This window comes from Nannospalax galili, unplaced genomic scaffold (assembly GCF_000622305.1).
Source record: "Nannospalax galili isolate Female #2095 unplaced genomic scaffold, S.galili_v1.0 scaffold622, whole genome shotgun sequence".
NCBI lineage: Eukaryota > Metazoa > Chordata > Mammalia > Rodentia > Spalacidae > Nannospalax > Nannospalax galili.
The window spans coordinates 451,013-472,541 of NW_008348570.1; the positions used below are offsets into that span (position 1 = coordinate 451,013).

The window sequence follows — 21,529 nt, forward strand, 5'->3', positions numbered from 1 at the left end:
ACAAAAGCAAACAAAACAACCCCCAAAAAAAACTCCGAAGCAAAAAGACCCCGAAAACCAAAATATTTTATGTGTTACTAACTTTCAGTGTACTTTCAAAAAATAGTAAAATTAGGCATATTATAACATCTGGTGTGATTTGAAATACAATCTTTTAATCTAAAGATATTGTTTTATAGAGCAGATAAGTTCATTTTTATGACTATAGACAAAAGTTTTACTATTCAATTATTGCTTTTAGTGAGTTTTAGTAATGCAGGCAATTTTTTAAATTCAGACTTAAAATTTAAAGACCTAAAAGTTAAGTCCCATCTTTCTTCTGTTTCATAAAGTTCTGATTATCTGATTCTTTCAAAATTACTTTTGGGTAGCTACAAATATTAAGGGTATAATACTAAAACCTTATTTTTAAAAATCATAAAATGAATACTCTCAGCACTTAAAACAATCAGAAATCACTGACAACCTACAACATTTAGGCAGCAAGATAAGGGAATAAATGTATCTTTTGGGTCCCAAAACATTCAGTGCTGTCATTCTGGTGTCAACTGCCTGAGCTGAGAGCCAGATATTTTGGGTTCATCAGGTATATGGTAGCTAGCAACAAGCTTTTTATTTTTAATTTTTTGACTGATTTATTTTAATTTTATGGATATGAATATTTTGCCTGCAATGTATGTAAGTGAACCCATGCCGTGCAATGGCTATGAAGGTCTGAAAAGGGTGTTGGATTCCCCTGGAAATGGAGTTACAGACAGTTGTTAGCTGCCATGTGATTGCTGGGAGCCAAAGAATCCAGGTCCCCTACAAGAGCAGTCAGTGCTCTTAACCACCGAGTCATCTCTCTAGCCCATACCTTTTATATTTTAAATATTTAATTTAATATTTTTATTTTGTGTGTATGAGTGTATTGCCTGCATGCTAGTGTACCCATGTACCCGAGCCTAATGCTCGATGTCAGAAGAAGGCATCAGATCCCTTAGAACTGGAGTTATGGATGGTTGTTAGTTGCCATGTGGTTGCTGGGATTTGAACCTGGGTCCTCTGCAAGAACAGTCTTCTTAATCACAGAGTCATCTCTCCAGTCCCAAGCCTTTTATTTTATAAGACAAGCTCTCATATATTCCAGGCTGGCCTTGACACTCTATGTTGCCATGGGTAAAACTCCTGAGGAATTCTCTGCCTCTGCCTCCCAGGTGCTGGGATTATAGGTGTGCACCACCACCCCTGCAACAGTCATCTTTAAGAGCTGAAGTAACTGTGGCTACTTCATACTCATTATTAGGTTATTATCACAACTGAAACAAAAGAAAAAATGAGAAAGAAAGTAACTGATGAAGGTGTGAGGAAATTGGAGCCTTGTACATTGGGGTAGATGTAAAATGGTGTAGCTGCCATGGAAAGTATATGGCAGCTTCTAAAAAAATAAATACAGAACAACATAAAACTCAGCAGTTCCATTTCTGCATACATAAAAGCAGAAATTCAAACATACATTTGTGGGCCTGTGGGCCTAGCCATAATATCCATAGCAGCCAAAAGGTAACAGCAACCTAAGTGCCTATTAATAGATGAATGAATAAATAACACATGGTATTTACAGAAAATAGACCAGTTTTCAGTATGAAACAGAATGTTATGACACATGATACAAAGTGAAGGAACCCTGAAAATGCTGTGACATGTTAAGTGGTGGGAGCCAGTCAGAAGAGGACAAGCAGAATGACTCCACTTATGGAGCTTAAGTTTCAGGTCTTTAAATTTTAATTTTGAAAACTGCTTGCATTACTAAAACTTACTAGAAGCAATAATTGAGTAGTAAAACTTTTGTCTATAGTTTAAAAATGAGCTTATCTGCCCTATAAAATAATATCCTTAGATTAAAAGATTGTATTTCAAATCACACGTGATGTTATGTTTGAATAACTACCCCAAAATAGCCACATTCATGGAGACAAAATAGAATGACGGTCACTAGGGGCTGGTGAGAAGGATTGGAAATATATTATTAGGTATGGAAGTTCAGTTTGGGAAGATGACAATGCTTTGGAGATGGAGAGGTAATGGTTGTATGATGAGAATGCACTTAATGCTACTGGACTATACTTTTTTTTTTTTTTTTGGGGGTCTTTTTGAGACAGGGTCTCCCTGTAGCACCAGCTGTCCTGGAACTTACTATGTAGACCAGCTGGCCTTGAACTCACAGAGATTCGCCTGCCTCTGCCTCCCGAGTGCTGGGATTAAAGGCGTGTACCACCATGCCCGGCTTTGGACTATACTTTTAAAAGATTAAAATGGGAAATTTTATGTTATGTATCTTTTACTACAGTGAAAAGCAAACTATTGAATGTGCATGTTGATAGGAGGGAAGAGCCCAGTATTAAACAGAAACAAAAATGCAATATGATACTGGTGAATAGAGGCAAGATAGCATAGGGCATAGGGGTTGAGGGCTGAATGGCTTAGGTCAAGGCCTGACTTTGTTACACTTGACTTTGCACCTTGAAAGCTCCATTTGTCAAACAAGGAAAGTAAGGTAATACAGCCTAGTGTGGCTTCATGACTGGGGTGATAATGAAAAATGTGTGTTTAGGCAACTTCCAGGGTTCATTATAGAGTATATACAAGTCAAGGTGGTAATGATATCAGTATGTGATGTGATCATGGGACCACTGTTAAGCACATACTTTCTGTTGTTAATAGAAATACCAAATTTAGTGCTTAGGATAATGCCTGGCATGTAAAATTGTCTACATAAATGTTAGTTTCTGTTACTGTTAGGAATGGGATTTTGTAGCTGACTTTATAAACTGCAGAATCTAGCAAATGTCTCATTCATCCCTCTTCTACAGCTATCCAGATGTTAATGGTCCCTAAAGCTCTCTATCTCTACCACAGATCCCTTCAAACTGCTCCCCTGTATCACAGGGCAGGGATGGGCCAAGGATCCCAGTGCATCTAGGGGAAAGAACCAGGATACCGTACCTCAAGTTTTGAGACTGGTTCTACAAGTAACACAATGTTTCTAACACACAGCATTTTCTGGTTTTGTTGTTACCCTTTCTGCACAGAGGATATTAATAATAAACACTGGGGTTGACTTCAACTTTTGATTCTGTGATCTTTTATTTTCTCAGCAACCTTCACCAAGTGTCATTCTAGTCTACATGTCTAACCTGAAGAAAAATTTAATCCAGAAATCATTCTTTTCTTCAGACATTCTACCTTACCTGCCCCTCTAATGGCTAATTCTGGATCCTCATCTCACTTCAGGAGACCAAGTGACACATACCCCTGCTTTGGAGTCAGCACATCTGTGCATCTCCCAGCTTTCCCGTGGCTTCTTCCCTGCCTCTACCGCTGCCTCTATGTGACAACCAGTTTTTCCATTCTTTCCTTATTATTATTATTATTATTATTTTATTATTTTATTTTTTTTTAACAGGGTCTCACTCTGAGGTTTAGACTGTCTTGGAATTCAGAATGTAGTCCAGGATATCCTTAAACTCATGGTGCTCTTCCAGCCTTAGCCTCCCAAGTGCTGAGAGTATAGGCATGAGCCACCATGCCTGGTTCCATTCTTCTCCTTTCCTTTACCTTTCATGAGATTCAACTGTGGAACACATGCAGCATTATGACTTATCATTTCCTCTTTGATGACACAGCCATCTCTTTGAGCTAACTCTATTTCTAGTACTCATATAACAGTTTCTTCATTTCAGCTGCTTATTGAACACCTCTTAAAACTGTGGTCCGTGCCAGTGACTATTCCTTCATTAACTCCCATGATGCACAGGAACACCTATCCCTTCCCTTGAGTCCACGATGGCTCCTGTATAATGCTGGCACCAGTTCTGCTTCCTCTCAGAAGCCACAGTAGCCCCTGCCGGCTTCTCAAGCTCACTCTCCCTCCATGGCAGCCACCGTGCTAGCTTCCCTGTCAGCAGTTGCCAGTTGGCCACATTTTGGTAATCCATTATATATTTTGTTGCATGGCTAAGAGTTTATATGTGTAAATATTATTTTATCCAATAAGATAAGACCTTCTCTCCAAAAGAAATTATTTCTCAAATAGTTTATGTTCTATAAATGTCATAATGCAAAGATTTAATAATTTATATAAAGACTTACTTAAACTACCAAAACTGAGATTTCCTATCAAGTTGGAGGGGAAGGAAAGAGAAAGAAAATTCCATTTGAGAGGTAGAAAAGTAGAATTTGGGAATAAGTATTGGGGCAACTTGGGGTTCTGGTCAGCCATATAAACAGAAAAATTGTCTTAAAAACTACTAGTTATAATTCAGATTTTGTTTTTTTCCTGAGAAAAGCAGACATGGCATAATGCTATAAAATCATAATTTTATCTGACTTCACTGTTATAGGGATAAATATATAATATATGCAATAAACTAATATACACTATATGTAACATATACTATCTTATATATGTAACATTAATAGTTTTTTATATATGAATGTATATATAGACAGAGATGGTTTCTAGTTCACTGAAATAAGATTTTTTGTAGGGAAATGTGATTTCTAAAAAAAAAAAAATCCCAATTTAAATATTTAAATATGTTTTCTCATAAGAGGAAAAAATATTTTGTTTTCTACTACAATTTTGTATTTGGGTAGATTTATTTATTTTACTAGTTATGGGAAAAACTGCTATACTCTTAAATATATGGAAGCTTGCTAAATGATAAGCTTTAGTTTATAAAACAATGAAACTGGAAAAAGTATTTGAGCTTAAAAAATTAAAACAATGCTGACAAAGTAAATCAGAAGATTAGAAATACCAGATTAGATCTTGCAGTGTAGTATATTTCTTCTGAACTGTCGAAAAAACCATCACTGTCGGGCTGTTTAGCAGAGACCAAGAAACCCAGGTTATTTACACTTAGACTGAAAGCCATGAATTTACACAGGGAAACTTTCACAAGTGAGGTAAGTCCTGCTAACATAATTTTATTAAGGCAAATGCAAAAATCAAATGATAGTGAGCAGCTTCTGAGCCAGCAACATTCCAACAACTGCTTCATGAAGCAGTCATGAAGATAGGTTTCATGAATATAGAATTGAAGCATGTGGCCAACTTAAAGCAACAGATCAACTCAAACTGCCTTAACAAAACATAATTAGCATTCATAAACATTATGACTATTTAAAATTCTTAATCTACCCCATGCCTCTACATAAACGGCAGGCGTTAGTGTTAAAATAAGATCATTTTCAGGACTTTAACATATTCCCCTACAGGCTAGTATGCTGGACTAGTACATTTGACTCAGGTTAATGGCTCCCTCTGTGCCCTTTAGTCAAGTGGGTTAAATTTCAGAAGAAAGCTTCTGCTACTTCAGCCTTTAATAGTTATTAACCCTATTTTCTTCTTGTTCATTAAATGGAAATGGAAAAAATATCAGACTAGTAATCTGCAGCCTTGGTAAAGCAATTTCATTAGGATTATTTTTTATAATCTCATTTCAATTTTTCCATAATGTATTAGCATCTCAAAGATTTGCAAAGCACTTTGCCTCCAAGACTGTACCAAAATACTATATACCTGGAAAGCAGTACACAAAAACAACAATCTAAGAATATATATACACTTGGCAAGCCTTATTCATGTAGAGGACAAACTACTCCATATGCCTTCTGGTCCCAGTTTTAGTACTCTAAGCACACTGGACTCTAATGTGATGCTTAAAGACCATGGCACTTTCCCTGATGGATACTAAAAAGCCCAGCAAAACCAAACAAAAATGTAAAAGAATAATTAACAGGCCAACATTAAAAACATTTAATCAGAGAATGGTGAAACTAGTTTCTCTTAAATTTGAAAATATTAAATCTCAGCAACACAGATTTATTTATTTAGTGCTTAAGACTACTCATCATTTTGTTTTGCCAAATACTTTTGAAAATACTAATTGCTAGTTTTTTTTTTTTAAAGTCAGTACTGACATTCACTCATAGACAAATTAAACAATCATGTTCAGTGTTAACATTTAATTTCGAAACTTGCTACTTACAAGTTCATGATGTGGTTCTGTCTCCTTTCTCAAGGGTGGATCAAATTTTACTTGGCCAACTAAAAAAGAAAAGAAAGTTATGCCAGGATGTTTGCTGTTTTGTTTAGACAGGGTCTCATTATTTAGCCCAGGCTGGCTTTGAACACAGGAACTTCCTGTAAATATCAAGTGATGAGACACTTTAATTAATTCATGTATACATGCAATGCTGTATTGAACTCAGGGACTTATATATGCTAGGTAATTTCTCTTCAACTGAGCTACATCCCTAGCCCCCTAGGCATTTTCTATAACAAAAAAGATGATGACCACATAATTTTAAGAATGTTAAAAACAGGATCTAATTTGTTCATGTGCTGTTGACCTTGGTGTTTGGGAAGGTAGATTCAGTTGGTGCAGCATACTTGTGGAAGTCACCTGCAAGATGGGTCCAGTGACTCCTGTATCCTAGTACTGAGAAGGTTGTGTCTTTTACACTGGATCAGGGTTGGTGGGAATGACAAAATAAATATGAAAACTAATGGCTGACTTTCAATGTACTCTGCCTCTCTACTGGATCGTCTGGTTTGGAGGAACTCCTTTGTGAGCTGCCCTAAGGAGAGGAGTCAGGACAAGGAAGAGAAGCCTCTAGCTAACAGTCATGTGAGTAAGCATGGAAGCAACCATCCAGCCCACTCAAGCCTTCTAAGACCACAGCCCTAAGTAATATCCTGATTGCTAAATCACCAGAGGTCCTGAGGCAGAACCATTCCATCAAGCTGTCCTAGATTTCTGACCAACAACATCTTTGTGAGATAATGTATTCTCACTGTTTCAACCTATTAAACTTGGGGTGGTAATTTGCTACACAACAATAAATAAAAAAATCAAGTTATAAACTATTTTGAGTCAACTGAACCGAACCTGCAGTGCTCTCATTCTTTGATGCTCTAATGTTTGTTATGGTTCATTATCTTTACTTCTGTTTCTGTTTGCATGATCTGGGTCAAGCCCTGAAGACCACTGAGATGTCATCAGTGTAAAGACTTGTGATGAGGCTAAGAAAGGAGGATCATTTCTACCATGGGTTACACTGAGTGTTCAAGGCCAGCCTGGGTTACAAAGCAAGACCCTGTCTCAAAAAAAACAAAACAACAACAACAACAAAATAACAGAAAAGTGGGAAAAACAGATACTGCCAACACAAGTGAGGGAAAGAACTAGTCTCATAGCATAATTATTTTCATAAAAATTTTGATTTTAACTTTTGCATGTAAATTGTGGCTATTAGCATCAACTAAAGAACACCAAAAGATCTGAATATTTAGCAACAGAAGGTGTAAGTTTTCAATTGGTGAAAAACAGTCCTAGAATAACCTAGTTATGTTTGAGAGTGTGTTCCTGCACACACTCTTGTAGCTGTTAATGGCCTGGAGTAGTAAGCAGACTTTGAACATGGGCCCTTTATCACTGTTTGCATATGACTGCACATCAAAGATTACAAAATAACTAAGTATTAAAAAGTAGAATGCAATCCCTCCCTGTACCTGTATTCTGTGGATGAGGAAGACATTCCCAGAAGAGGAGCAAAGTCCTCATGGAGGACTCATTCTTCACACCTTCTGTGACACCAGTCTTTTGTTCTCCCTGAGTGCCCACTACAACATACTTATACTACAGTGTCTTTTGGCTACCTTTACATAACTGTTGATCATCCCAGTATGCAACACTGTTTGTACTCTCAATAATGCCAAACGCCGTTATCTATTTGTAATTGTCTGTTAGGTTGCATCTGTTTTCTCTACCATCTCCTTGAACTTATCCTCTGTAAGTTTACATTTTAATATCTAGAAGAAACTCTTTCTGAGCTTCTCTGAGACAGCTCCAGCATTAGCACTTGCTGACCCTTCAACAGTCACTATGGATCAGAACTAATCCTACTATGCTGGCAAGGAAGAGTCCCAGAAGGATTTCTTCAGCAAGCCTTTATCACGTGACTGAAGGTAGAGAGAGTTCCTAAAATTAAAACAGTAACAGCCTTTCTGCAAACAAGTGTTTTTACACTTGTTGCCTGAATAACATTTAGTTTAGAAAGGAGAAAACACTGGTCACATGGAGAAACATCAAGGAGCTGGAAACATAGAACATTATCATGAAGAAGAAATATGCCAGGTGAGGTGGCATATGTCTTTAATCCCATCATTTCAGAGGTAGAGGCAGGAGGATCTCTGTGAGATCAGGGTCATCCTGGTCTACATAGTGAGATTGAGGCCAGACAGGCCTACAAAGTAAGACCTTGTCTCAAAAAAAAAAGAAGAAATATATTATTAAAATCAATCATTGCTCCAAAACCTATCTTTATACTTAACAACAGTACTCAGCACTCACCTATATATATCATAACTCATATGTAATCTTAAAATATATCCCAAATTAAATACTTGTTAAAACAATGAATAAGACTTGAAAGCCTCAATATCAAATCCATAATACTAAAAGGTAGAGCTTTAAAATCTCATTGCTCCTTCAACATGTGGAAGATATATTCATATTTGACAAAAGGGGAAGAAGACAAGAGAGACGTCTATTACCTGCTCCTATTCAAAAAGTGGGCATGTAAGAAACTCAGAAAATTTGGGCTACTGGTATCTTAGTTTCATACAACACACATATGCACATTGTGCTTAGATAGGTTTAGTGTCAACTTGACACACCTGGGTTGAGGGAGCCTCAATTGGGGAATTGCTTCTATTGGACTGGCCTGTGGCCATGTCTGAGGGGCATCTTCCTGATGAGTGATGTGGGAGGGCCCAGCCCACTGTGGGTGGTGCCACCTCTGGGCAGGTGGGCCTGTGTTGCATAAGAAAGCAGGCTGAGCAGGGGCCAAGGGAACAAGCCAGTAAGCAGTGATCCTCCATGGCCTGTACTCCAGCTCCTGCCTCCAGGTTCCTGCCCTGAGTTCCTACCTTGGGCTCCCGGATAAACTGTGACCTGGGATATGTAAGCTAAATAAACCCTTTCCTCCCCAAGTTGGTAGTGGTCAGAGTATTTTGTCACAGCAATGAAGAATAAACTGAAGACACACATCAAAGTTGAAAATCACTGAGATAAATTAGTAAACAGCAATTCAAAGCAACATAAGCAAATTTATACATGACTGAGGTAGAGGGGACCAATCTAAGACCCTTCCTGAATTAGGGTCTGTGGATAAATGAAGCCTGAAAATCCATTTTTGAAGACGCCCAGCAGTTTTGCAGATATTCTCCCCCCTCCCTCTCCCCCTCTCCCCCTCCCTCTCCCTCTCTCTCTGCTTAGTTCACATACTGTGGCCCTTGGAGCACAGGCACTTGCATACCCTGGGAGCTTGTTAGAAGAACTGCTGTTTCACTCCAGGTCCACTGAGTCATAAGCTGTAGTATAACAAGCCCTCTAGGTGACTCACATAAACATACGCTTGATTACTTTTATCCTCCTTATTTCAGATATTCCACTTTTCCAACCAAGCAGTAACATAAATATACTCCCTTTCTTGTTACCAAATATTCCAAAAGAGTAAGGAAAATGAAATTTGTGTAGCACTAATTAAATTTTACTATTAACAGTGGTTAGTAAGCAAAGTTACTTGGAAGAAAATAAAAATAATTCTAACAAAATCTTATTTTTGGTCATTAAGTTGTGAATGGTGCATAGTATGTACTTACAGTTTATCTCTGAGCGGGTTTTTTCTTCTCTCACATTTCTACTTGTTGAATGAATTCTATGTGGTACAGCAACAAGTGGCTTTAAAAAAACAAAATTAAATTAACAATAGTGACATGTGATAATCAATTCATAGTTTTTAAAAAAATTTTATATGTATGAGCGTACTGCCTGCATGTGTGTAAGTGCACCCATGTTGTGCAATGTCCACAGAGGTCAGAAGAGGGCACCTGATCTCCTGGAACTGGAATTACAGACAGTTGTCAGCTGCTATGTGGGTGCTGGGATTCAAATCTGGGTCCTCTGGAAGAGCAGCCAGTGCTCTTAACCGCTGACCCATCTCTCCAGCCCAAATCATATACAAAATTATGCAAATATGAAATACTTCATTTTATAAAAATGAGAACCGTAGCAAATTTCCAATAAAAAAGTGTCACATTATCAGTTCAAACTATGAAGGTAAAAATATTTTAAGTTGCCCACTCAAAGAAAATTGTATTTTTTCTGGTAGAAATCCTTTTTTACCAGGCTGGAGAGATGGCTCAGTGGTTAAGAGCACTGGCTGTTCTTGCAGACTCAAGTTTGAATCATAGTACCCACATGGCGGCTCCAAGGGATACAATGCCTTCTTCTGACCTCCGTGGGCACTGCATGACACAGGTGCACTTATACACATGGCAGGCATAACACTCATACACATAAAATAAATAAATAAAATCATTTTTTTACTAGGTGACGCACACTCAAAATTAAGAATATATTGTTTATTTGTATGTACATTAGTGAAATGGCAAATGACTCCAAATAAAATGACTCCATTTTATTCTAGCTGACTTCTGCTCACCCTGTCTGCCTAGCCTTCCCCACTACAGCCATCAGGTAGAATGGCCTCCAAGAAGGATGCCATCTGCAATTTCAGGGAGTACACTGTTTCTACAATACTAGGAAACTTACAAGTAGCCAGGCCAAATGTTCTCTCTCCTAGCTACACCCACAGTTCCAGACAGTCCATTGCTTTGGCAATTCTGAGAAACTTGTTTTTTCTAATCAAAATCTTTTTTGTGAACTGTAAACTCCTTTGTTAACTGACCTGCCCCTGGTCTGGTGTAACTATAGTGATCTGATGGAACCATGGTTATTGACTTTGCCCCTGGCATGATGTAATTGTGGTAATAAGCGTAATCCTGCTCTGCCTCTCCCTGGAGTTGGCAGTTCTTTCTGGCAATAGCCCCTCTCAACTGCTGGCTTCTTGGTAATTATTAAAGGACTTTTTTTTTTTTTTTTTTTTTTTGGTCTTTTTGAGACAGGGTCTCCCTGTAGCCCCAGCTGGCCTGAAACTCACTATGTAGACTGGGCTGGCCTTGAACTCACAGAGATCTGCCTGCCTCTGCCTCCTGCATGCATCACCACACCCAACAGTCACACTCCTTTTAACATTAGTTCCTTGGCAGCACTGTCTCTGACTTAACAGAAATTGCCTGTTTCCTTCTCACTCCTCAAACTGAGAGATTCTCAATAAGGTAATATATATATGGAAATACATAATTCTCAATAAGCTAATATATATAAGGTAATATATTTTGTCCATAGTAGGTCCCCAATAATGTTCAATGCATTGAATATAAATAAATACTCAAAATTGAATAATTTCCTAATCCAATAGCTGTTCAAAAGCTGTAACTAGCTTTCTCTGTTGCAGAGGGAAAACTAAGAAAATCTACCTTAACTTCTGCTTTCCATGGACCTGAGAGAAATACAATGAAACAATGCCAAAGGCATTCATGATAGTCTTTTCTTCTTTTTTTAAAATTTTATTTATTATTTTTATTTTACAGGTATGAAAGTGTATTGCCTACATGTGTGTATGTGTACCTGTGTCATTCAATGCCCATGGAGGTCAGAAAAAGGTGTCAGATCCCCTGGAACTGGAATTACGACAGTTGTTAGCCGCCATGTGGATGTTGGGAATTGAACCCAGGTCTTCTACAAGAGCAGTCAGTGTTCTTAACCACCAAATCATCTCTCTAGTCCAACAGACTTTTTTCTTAGCAAAACATTTTTTTGCCTTTTATGTTTTTTTCTTGGAGGAGCAATCCTCTACTTCTTTCCTTTCATTTCATTAGAATCATTCTAAGTGACTGCACACTAGAGAAATAAGTGTTGCGGGGGCGGATTTATCTGTTGCTGTTAATTCACAGATTCTTTCAAACTTCAGAAGAAATAAAAAGAGTTCCCATTTGAAAACCTCTAGCAGCTCTATCTCTATCCCACACACTCTGAGGTCTCACTTAAAAGCAGACCCAGGCATCTATTTTATGTGATTATAGCATTTCCTATATATGAAACACTACCCTTGAAACTCTTTGTGTTGAAGGAGACATCTTTCTAGAGAATATAATTCATCAATATTGAGCTCAGATTTTTAGATTCAATAAAGTTAAGAACAGGATCCAAGCCAGGCCTAATGGCATAGGTGTGTAATCCCTGGTATTCAGGATGCTTAAGTAGGAGGATTGCAAGCTCAAGGCCTGCTTGGGTTACAAAGCTAGTTCAAGGCCAGCACAGGCTACTTAGTGAAACCCTGTATCAAAATAAAAAAGAGGGCTGGTATATTGCTCAGTGGTAGAATGCTTGCCTAGCATCCTGGAGATGATATGGGAAAAGTCAGGACTGGTGGGTCCTACTCATGATAAACTTTATCTCAAAAAACAGGCACCCCAACCTTTGCAACCTTAGCTTGAGGCATAACTGGTTACACATATATTTCATTTGACCAGTTGCAGATGTTTCTTAACCTTTGTTTCTGCTTCTGTAAATACGCTTGCTGAAAAAAAAAAAAAAAAAACCCTCTTGACTGTGGTCATCAGACACCCAGTGGTCTGCAGTCTCTGGTCATGTAGGCTAAATGTAAACCTGCCCACCAATGAGTATAAAATCTGTAAAGAAACTGGGATAGAGCTCCATCTTTTTCAGAGACAACTCTAGTCTGCTGGTACAAATAAATCTTTTTTCATTTCTCCACTTTTGTCTCCAGTGTCTTCTCTGTGCATGGTGTGTCCTGTGCCTCAGTTTCCTGGAAACAATTGGTGCATTGGCCAGGAACCCCTAATGTACCCCAAATAAGGCTGGCCCCTTGAGCCACTGTCACAGCAACATTCGGCTGAGACAGGGTGTGCAGTCTGTGGATACTTGGAAGGCACCATCTGATTGCTTTCTTTGAGACCAAGACTGCAAACTGTGACCCATGTCATCAGTCTGAGACACTGGAACAGCAAGCAGGGACATCATAGGAAGGATCCTACTCAAAACCCACTGTCTGAGACTGTATCAAAAATTTCATGAAGGGATATTCAGGAGATTATGGCACTAAGATGACACGAGGAAAACTAAGGACTCCTCTGTAAAATAGACTGCCCAACTTTTGGGGGTGAGTGGGTCCCCAGACGAACTTTGAACATGGCTATGATTAAGGCAGTATATCAGGTAATAACTGGGGAACCAGGGAACCCTGGTCAATTTCTATATATAGTCTCCTGGTACTGGATAAGTGCCATCAACTAGGCCAAAGCCACCATCCATCTGATGTTCCTCAACCCATACAACATTCCTAGGCCTCATATCTGCTAAGGTTTCCAAGGTTCACATGCCTGGATTTGAAGGGTGCTTTCTTCTGCTTGTCCATAAGAATGGAATGGCTCTGAAGGTCCTAACCCAAAGCATAGGACCCTGTCAGTGTAGCCTACCTATCCAAGCAAGTAGACATGGTGGCAATGGGACAGCTGCTCTGTCGTATGCTTAAGAGCCTTGGTGGCCACAGCCCACCTAGCCAAGGAAACTGACAAACATCATGGAGCAAGCTTTAAATCTCAAAGTCCCACATGCCTTGATGGACCACAGAGGGCATCACTGGTTCACCAACCCATGTATAAGCCAGTACCAGAATCTCCTTTGCAAGAACCCTTGACTTTGCCTGAAGACCAACAGAACCCTGAACCCAGCCACCTTTCTCCCTGCTGAACTGAGACCTCCAGAAACAGAAACAACAGATGAAATGACTCAAGTCACCCAGACCTCACTGTCCATCCCATATCCTCTAACTGGACCCTCTCTACACTGATGGCAGCAGTTTTCTGCTAGATGGAGAGTGTCTGGCAGGATATGTAGTGGTGGAGCCTCAAGTAATAGAGTCAGGGGCCCTCCTGATGGGATGGTCAGCCCAGCAGGCAGAAAATGCACAGTGCCTGCTTCAGGAGACTTCTTACTGCAGGAGGAAATGCAGTAAAAAATCAAATAGAAAACATACACCTTCTAGAAGTGGTCTGGGATCCAGCAGTTGTCGTCATCATCCACTGTAGTAGACATCAGAACAGAGAAGACCCCATCACTAAAGGAAACTGAAGAGCAGAGATGGGGGCAAAATGAGCAGACGTAGCCATGATCCCACTCCCTACCTGTTGGGATAAGTCAGGAGTGCCTGGAATGTAGAGCATAGCTAAGCTGGAGACCTCCTAGTAAGGATGGCAGGAAACTGTCCTGCTCCATTCTAGATACACTGTCTCTTACCCAACAACTCCCAAGCAAAACTATTAAGTCTCTAATCCTTTAATCCTAACTGGGTCCCTTGTAGATCATGTGACTGGAGGACAGGACAAAGGCCATGTAGTCTTAGAAGCCCCCTCCCTCCCGCTCCTGCCTGCCTGTCAGAAAACCAACCCCACCTCTTTGCCTGCAAAACATCCTATATAAACCTCTGCTTCCGCCATAATAAATGAGCTGTCCACTGACACAGCCTCTCGGGTGTTTTCTTCCCGCTGCCTGAGGACCCTCTCACCCCACTGGTCTCTCTCCTCGCCTGACCTTCCACAGTGGGGACTGGTGTGCATTGTCTCCCAGTAGCAGTGGAGTTTGGCCGAGGGGGAGCAGACAGTTAGATCAGTGTGCTGGATAGCTTTAGTGTCAACTTGACACACCTGGGTTGAGGGAGCCTCAATTGGGGAATTTCCTCTATTGGACTGGCCTGTGGCCATGTCTGAGGGGCATCTTCTTGATGAGTGATGTGGAAGGGCCCAGCCCACTGTGGGTGGTGCCACCCCTGGGCAGGTGGGCCTGTGTTGCATCAGAAAGCAGGATGAGCAGGGGCCAGAGGAGCAAGCCAGTAAGCAGTGTTCCTCTATGGCCTGTGCTCCAGCTCTTGCCTCCAGGTTCCTGCCCTGAGTTCCTACCTTGGGCTCCCTGATGAACTGTGACCTGGGAGATGTAATCTTAATAAACCCTTTCCTCCCCAAGTTGGTATTGGTCAGAGTATTTTGTCACAGCAATGAAGAACAAACTAAGACATATGTCCAGAAAAAAAATTCTCACAACAGATAAAATTTGTTAATGTTATTATGTCTCATGGTTAAATAAATAAATAAATGATGTTAAAAAGACATAAAAATGGGATCTTTTATTAAAAAGGTTTTATATGTAAAAGATGAAAATAAAAAAGCCTAACCAATGATGACAGTCTATGTAGGTTTATTAATGATCTATCAAGGATGAGACAAAGATAATATATCAATAATCTTAAATTTTCTAAGGTCATAGTTTAGTCAACTAGTTTTAGGATGTCTCATCAAGGTTTATTTAAAAATGTTTGGTTTTTGCCCAAGCTTTAACTACATGGCACATGGTAATTAAAAGCACCAGATTGGTATAACTAACCTTCTTGGGTGTTTAATAGCCAGACTTTGAAGCCTATACTAATCTGGTCAGAGGGACTTAAAGGGACAATTTTTTGTTCCTTGCCCTCCAAGGTTGACTAAGTTGCAGGGGACTATGAAGCATATCTCAAAATGTCCTGTAACTGTGGTGAGTCACCTGTCCTCTTGTTCAGGGAGGCCATGGAGACACCACAAGGTGGACTTGAACCAGTGTCCAGTCTACAAAGAGGAGGGTCAACATAGAGGAAACATTTCTTCCATGCTTCCAAGCAGAACCCGGGTCAAGCAGGATCTCTTGACTTATCTTCACATAGATGGAACTGGTAAAAGAAAAGCCTGAGGAGCCAGGGGCTCCCCCCAAAGCCCATGTGATCCTCGAGGAACAGATCCTCAAATGACCTTAAAAGTAAAAATAAATTGGTTTATTTGGGCCAACTGTATGGTCTTAAACACCCAAAAGAAAAGTATACCCAAAGATTAAAGTTATCAGTATATTTCTTTAAGAGTTCAAGGGATTACACATCCCAAACATTAGACTTAAGTTCTTATAAGATGTTATTTAGACAATTATTTCTCATTGATAATTTTGTTCCTAGTAAGACAAGGCTACTCAGCTGTAAGACTTCAATTCTTGGTCTCCAATACTGTAATGCCCACCTGCAGCTGAGGAAGACAACCCACTATTGTTCTAAAATGATGGCGAAATTTGTTTTCTCTCCCTATCTAGAGGCCATTTAAAAGGAAACTGACTCTAGGCACTTCAACAGTTATGAAAGTGCCTGACAACAAATCCTGAGTTCATCAATCATCAGTCCAGCCTTAATAGGCAAAAAAAAAAAAAAAAAGAAAAAGAAAAAGCCCTCATCAAGAAATTCCAGTGGACTTTAATTTAGACATTTGAAATTTGCCCTGTTCTGACTTTTTCTAGTTCCCTGCCTAGAAACTGTAATACTAACTACTCTTGCCTTTTTCCTTCACATCTCCTAGATACCAGTCAAGGACCTTTTTTTCTCCCTATGCAATTTGGGAGTCTTTTAGATAGAATCACTGAAGAGGGTACCCCAATTGCCTCACCCTGCGTCTCTGTTCAACATGGAAGAAGCCAGAGTGGTCTGCGTCCCTATTCCCTGTCGGCAATTTGGGTAACCACTTCAGAGGATGGCGTGATAAGTATAGGAGGTAGGAATTGACTAGGCAGTTAGGGTAAAAAGATCCCAAAGAAAAGTAGGCAGTTTTTCGTGACTAAAAGTCAAAATGTCTATGGGCCTTTTAACAATGTACTCTGTCCCAAAGGCCAAAAATGTTAAAAGTATTTGGGAGCTCTTATCCCTAAAATATTTTAGGGTTACCTCTTCAGAGGGGGGGGGGAATGTTAAAATTTCAATAAGCCCCATAAATTAAACTGGTCCAAAAAATGTTTAGTCTATCTGTCGGAGGACCTACCTTTCCAGTCTCACTGGTCAATTACCAGGTAACAGAACCGCTCCCAGGAAGGCAGGTTCACCTTAAGTTATGCTAAACAGATGGGCGAAATACCTGATGTGTTAATAAGGTAGTGAATATTTCCTGTCTGGAACTAGCTCAGATCCCCGCAAAACTTCCAGACCAGCCACAGCCATGTAGGCCTCTGTAAGTCTGTCCACTTTCCTAAACTCTTCAGGAAAGCGTAATTTCTCCTTTTCTTCATGTCTTTCTTACTAAACATGCTTTCGTTAAGGCTTTGGGCTGCTCCTAGCATCCTGTATTTCTTCACTTTTCTAAAGCTTCCTTCTCCCAGCCATATGGCTGTGAATCAGCCACATGTGTGACCTCCATGCAGGCTCTAAACCTAAATGGCTTCCATAATTTTCTTTCCTTCTTCCCACTATTCACCTCCTCAAGGCAACTGTCAAGTTTACAAGCTCATCTACCCTGAGGATTTTTCTTTCCAACCCCCTCCTTGGGTCCCTTACTAGGCTTATGTACCCTGCTTCTTCTGACACCCTGTCTAATTCAATTTTTCAAAAGTCACATACAGGACATCATTAAAATCGCCACCAACCAAGTCCTGGTCAAGTACCAAACTACCCCTAGTACTTTCTCTGATTTTGATGACACTCATCCCTTATAAAAGACAAAGGGGGAGATGTTGGGATAAGTCAGGAGTGCCTGGAATGTAGAGCACAGCCAGGCCAGAGACGACCTAGTGAGGACAGCAGGAAACTGGCCCGTTCCATTCTAAATACACTGTCTCTTACCCAACAACCCCCAAGAAAAACTATTAAGTCTCTAATCCTTTAATCCTAACTGGGTCCCTTGTAGATCATGTAACCGGAGGACAGGACAAAGGCCACATAGCCTTAGAAGCCCCCTCCCTCCCCCTACCTGCCTGCCCATTAGAAAACCAACCCTACCTCTTTGCCTGCAAAACTTTCCTATATAAACCTCTGCTTCTGCCATAATAAATGAGCTGTCCACTGACACAGCCTCCCGGGTGTTTTCTTCCTGCTGTACTCGTTGCTGCCCGAGGCCCCTCTCACCCCATCTGTCTCTCTCCTCACCCCGCCCTTCCGCGATGGGGACCCTTCTGCGATGGGGACCCTTCTGTGATGGGGACCCGTGCGCAACGGTCTCCCGGTAGCAGTGGAGTTCGGGCCAAGTGGGAGCCAACACCTACCCTACCCCCTAGGCTACTCCCGGAAGAGAATTAAATGGTTTTAGCCTTTCCCAAATACCCAAACTATACTTGAGAAGAGGAGGCTTAGGCAGAACAAGACAAAGGAACTAAGAACGCAGAGAGATAGTGGCTCCTCTGATGGACTTCCTTGTCCCAGATCATCTAGCTTATCCTCTGGTCTACTAACTCCATAAAGACACCCACATGGGAAAAACAGCCCTAGAGACTCTTATGGACCAATATTACTATATGGCCAGACTCTCTATGCTCTGTGGGAATTTAATTCAGAGATGCCAAACTTATGCCTGCAACAATGCCACGCAGGGGCCATCCCAATGGCTGGGAATACAGAGAACTGGACAGAGCCCATTGGAAGATCTAGAGATAGACTTTACTGAACTGCCATTTAATAAGGGATATAAATACCTGCTATACATTGTGTATACTTATTCTCTCTGGGTAGAGGCATATCTTACAAGAACTGAAAAAGATAGAGGTAACAAGAATTTTGCTGACTGAGATTTTGCCCCAGTTTGGAATGCCCACCTCAACTGGGTAGGATAACAGGCCTGCCTTCATTGCTGAAATCATGCAAAGACTGGCAAAGGCCCTATAAATTATGTGAACTGGACACTAAAACAGGTCCCAGGCAAATTTTGCCAAGAGACCTAACTGCCCTGGACTTCAGTACTGCCTATGGCTCTCTTATGGGTGAAATGTTCACCCAGGGCAGGAATTAAGCTCTCATCTATGAAATCCTATTCAGTAGACATCCTCCCCTCCGAGTCCCTGGACACTGGAGGGAGATGGGACACTTGAGATCTATGCTCAACTACAGCTCCTAGCTGCTAAAATCGAGTTACATCAGTGGATGCTAGAGAAGTTTCCCCTGTCCATAACTAACCTAGTATATCCCTACAAACCAGGAGACCTGATATGGATAAAGGATTGGCATAAGGCATCCTTCAAACCTACACTGAAGGGACCCTATCCTGTGCTCCTAACCACTCCTACAGCTTTAAAGGAACAGGTGCCTGGAACAGATGCCTGGATTCATCTTTCCTGAGTGAAAGCTGCAGCCCCACCTGAGCATCCAGCCAGAAGGACAGTGACTAGAGATCCTGAGGACCTTCTTGAGGTCACCTTCCAAGCCTGCTGCCCTGCAGTGACTGCCTCTGGAGCTGGTCAATCTGCACGAGGCTGAAGCTTGAGGATTCAACCAACCAAAGAAATAGAGTGCTTTGATAATCTCCCAATGTATTGCTCCCACCCCTTGTCCTTAGGCCTTTTTATTATGGTTTCCCTAGTTTTTGCTGTGGGCCTGACTGCCACAGTCCCAGCTGACTGGAACTATGACGAGAAACTTCTGTTAGCACTCTTTTACCTTTCCTGTTAGCACTCTTTTACCTTTCCATCTGATTGTCATGGGTATTGATGGTAGCAGTGATGACCTGGGAGTTTCCCTGTTTATCAAAAGGTTAAACAGACGAGACAAGCCCAAACATGCCCGGTGTTCCACTTCTTTTATGAAGAATTATACCAAGTTACTGCCTCTGTGAAAAAGCTATTCATAGAAATGGCAAAAGAAGTAGTCCACACTCTGAATGGGAGCTCCTGTTAGCTGGGGAGTGGGAGGGGGGGAGGTGGGTGGAGGATGGTATGGACCATGATGGGAGACCAATGGCCAGGTGTGAGAATGGGACCCAGTCAGAGACTCAAGCCCTCCACATGGGGTGAATACGAACCCCACAAACTGGGTCCTAAAGACATCCATTATAGGAAAAAGATGACTGGTCAAATGGGAAGCAAATTTCACTGCCCCAGAAGGCAGTACTTGCACCAGGCAGAGGTTCCTTAACTGCTCCCTAGGAAAAGGGTACAGTGGTTATCAGGAAATGACACTGACCCTGAGCCATATCTATGAAATTGAACTCAGAGACACTAGGTATGGGCTAACCTAACCCCTCCCTTTCTCTTGACAGCCCCCAAGGGATTCTTTTGGATTTGTGGCTGTACTACATACTCATTACTGTCAAGGTCAGGAGTTTGTGTCCAAGAAACTTCAGACCATCCTTCTTCTTAACACCTATAGTACAAGGAGAGCATCTGGAGTCAAGGCTCCTGAAAGTGTCACACTAATCAAAAGGAGATGGGCCTGGAGAGATGGCTCAACAGTTAAGAGCACTGGCTGCTCTTGCAGAGGACCTGGGTTTGCTCCCACACCCACAGGGTAGCTAACAACTGTAACTCCAGTTCCAGGGGATCTGATGCCCTCTTCTGGCCTCCATAGGCATTACACAACACTGGTGTACTTACATACATGCAGGCAAAACAAAACATACACATAAAAATAAAAAAATAGGAGCCTGCATTCCTATCCTCAGGCCTCTTGGGACCAACTGAGTGCCTTTCTTGGGCCCCAGGAGCACCGCTTCTGGTCCTGGCCCCGCCCTCACCTCTCTCTGCGACCCGGGAACTGCACCACTGGCTAACTCTCCTAGCCTGCACTCCTATCCTCAGGCCTCTTGCGGTAAGTGCATAGCGCAGCTCTCTGTGCCTGGACTCCCCAAGCCACATGCCCCGCCCTCACCTCTCTCTGGGTCCCTGGACCTGCACCACTGGCTAACTCTCCCAGCCTGCATGCCTATCCTCAGGCCCCTTGGGGTAAGTCTATAGCGAAGCCCTCTGCACCTAGACTCCCCAAGCCACATTCACCCTTCCATCTCCCGCGTTGTTCGCTACTCCCAGTTTGGGACCTACGCCAGACCTAGACTTGGGGCCCCAGACACTGGGGGAACCAATACTGCTTCCTGACCCTTCTCACCCAGACCAACTCAGTGCCTTTTTTGGGCCCCAGGGGCACCGCTTCTGGACCTGGCCCCACCCTCACCTCCCTCTACTTCCCTGGTCCTGCAACACCTGCCAGCCTCTTGCTGGGGCTGACAGCCTCTTTCTGGGGCTCCAAGGCTTACCTTTCCTCTCCCTGATCCTTTGCATCCAGTACAACCCAGCTACTCAATCCACTCTCTGGGAAATCTTGGAGCTTCTTCCCACCCCATTTGCCTTTGCATCCCTGCGTGGTGCGGCCACTGCAAGGGTTCTCAGGTCGGTCCAACACACAAGTTCCCAAGGCCAAAGTCATTCTTAGAAGATTCCAGACCTAAGGAGAAAGTCTGAAAACTTCTGACCCACATTGGAATTGGGCCACCGCAGAAGTCCTGAAGACAAAATCAATCCGCCCACAACAATATAAAATCAAAAGAGAGAACGAGAAGCTTAGACGAACCAACTCTTCATACCCAAAAAGTAAACCACAAAGACACATAAAGTTCAAAAAAAGAAGCAGAACTAAAGATGAAGGCCCGAGTATCACACAAGAGTCAGAAACTACAAAAGAAATTCACATGTCAAAATCACAGAGAAAAAATAATAACATGAAAAACCAAAATAACATATCC

The 21,529-nt window shown here is 41.4% G+C and overlaps 1 protein-coding gene across 6 annotated transcripts in view; it reads right to left on the reverse strand.

Moving 5' to 3' along the window:
* The window catches only part of Map4k3 (mitogen-activated protein kinase kinase kinase kinase 3), a 199,541-nt gene that overhangs the window by 47,800 nt on the left and 130,212 nt on the right, over positions 1-21,529 (reverse strand). For 3 of the 6 annotated variants that reach the window (XR_003851487.1, XM_008845504.3, XM_029569570.1), the window contains exons 13-15: positions 9,716-9,794; positions 6,036-6,094; positions 4,803-4,865 (exon numbers count right to left, since the gene is read on the reverse strand). Coding sequence is in view for 5 of the 6 variants with exons in the window: in XM_008845504.3 (XP_008843726.1) it covers positions 4,803-4,865; positions 6,036-6,094; positions 9,716-9,794 (201 nt within the window). In the remaining variant the exon portion in view is untranslated. The remainder of the gene's footprint in view (positions 1-4,802; positions 4,866-6,035; positions 6,095-9,715; positions 9,795-21,529) is intronic. The other 3 variants (XM_029569571.1, XM_008845506.3, XM_008845505.2) reach the window with 1 other exon arrangement.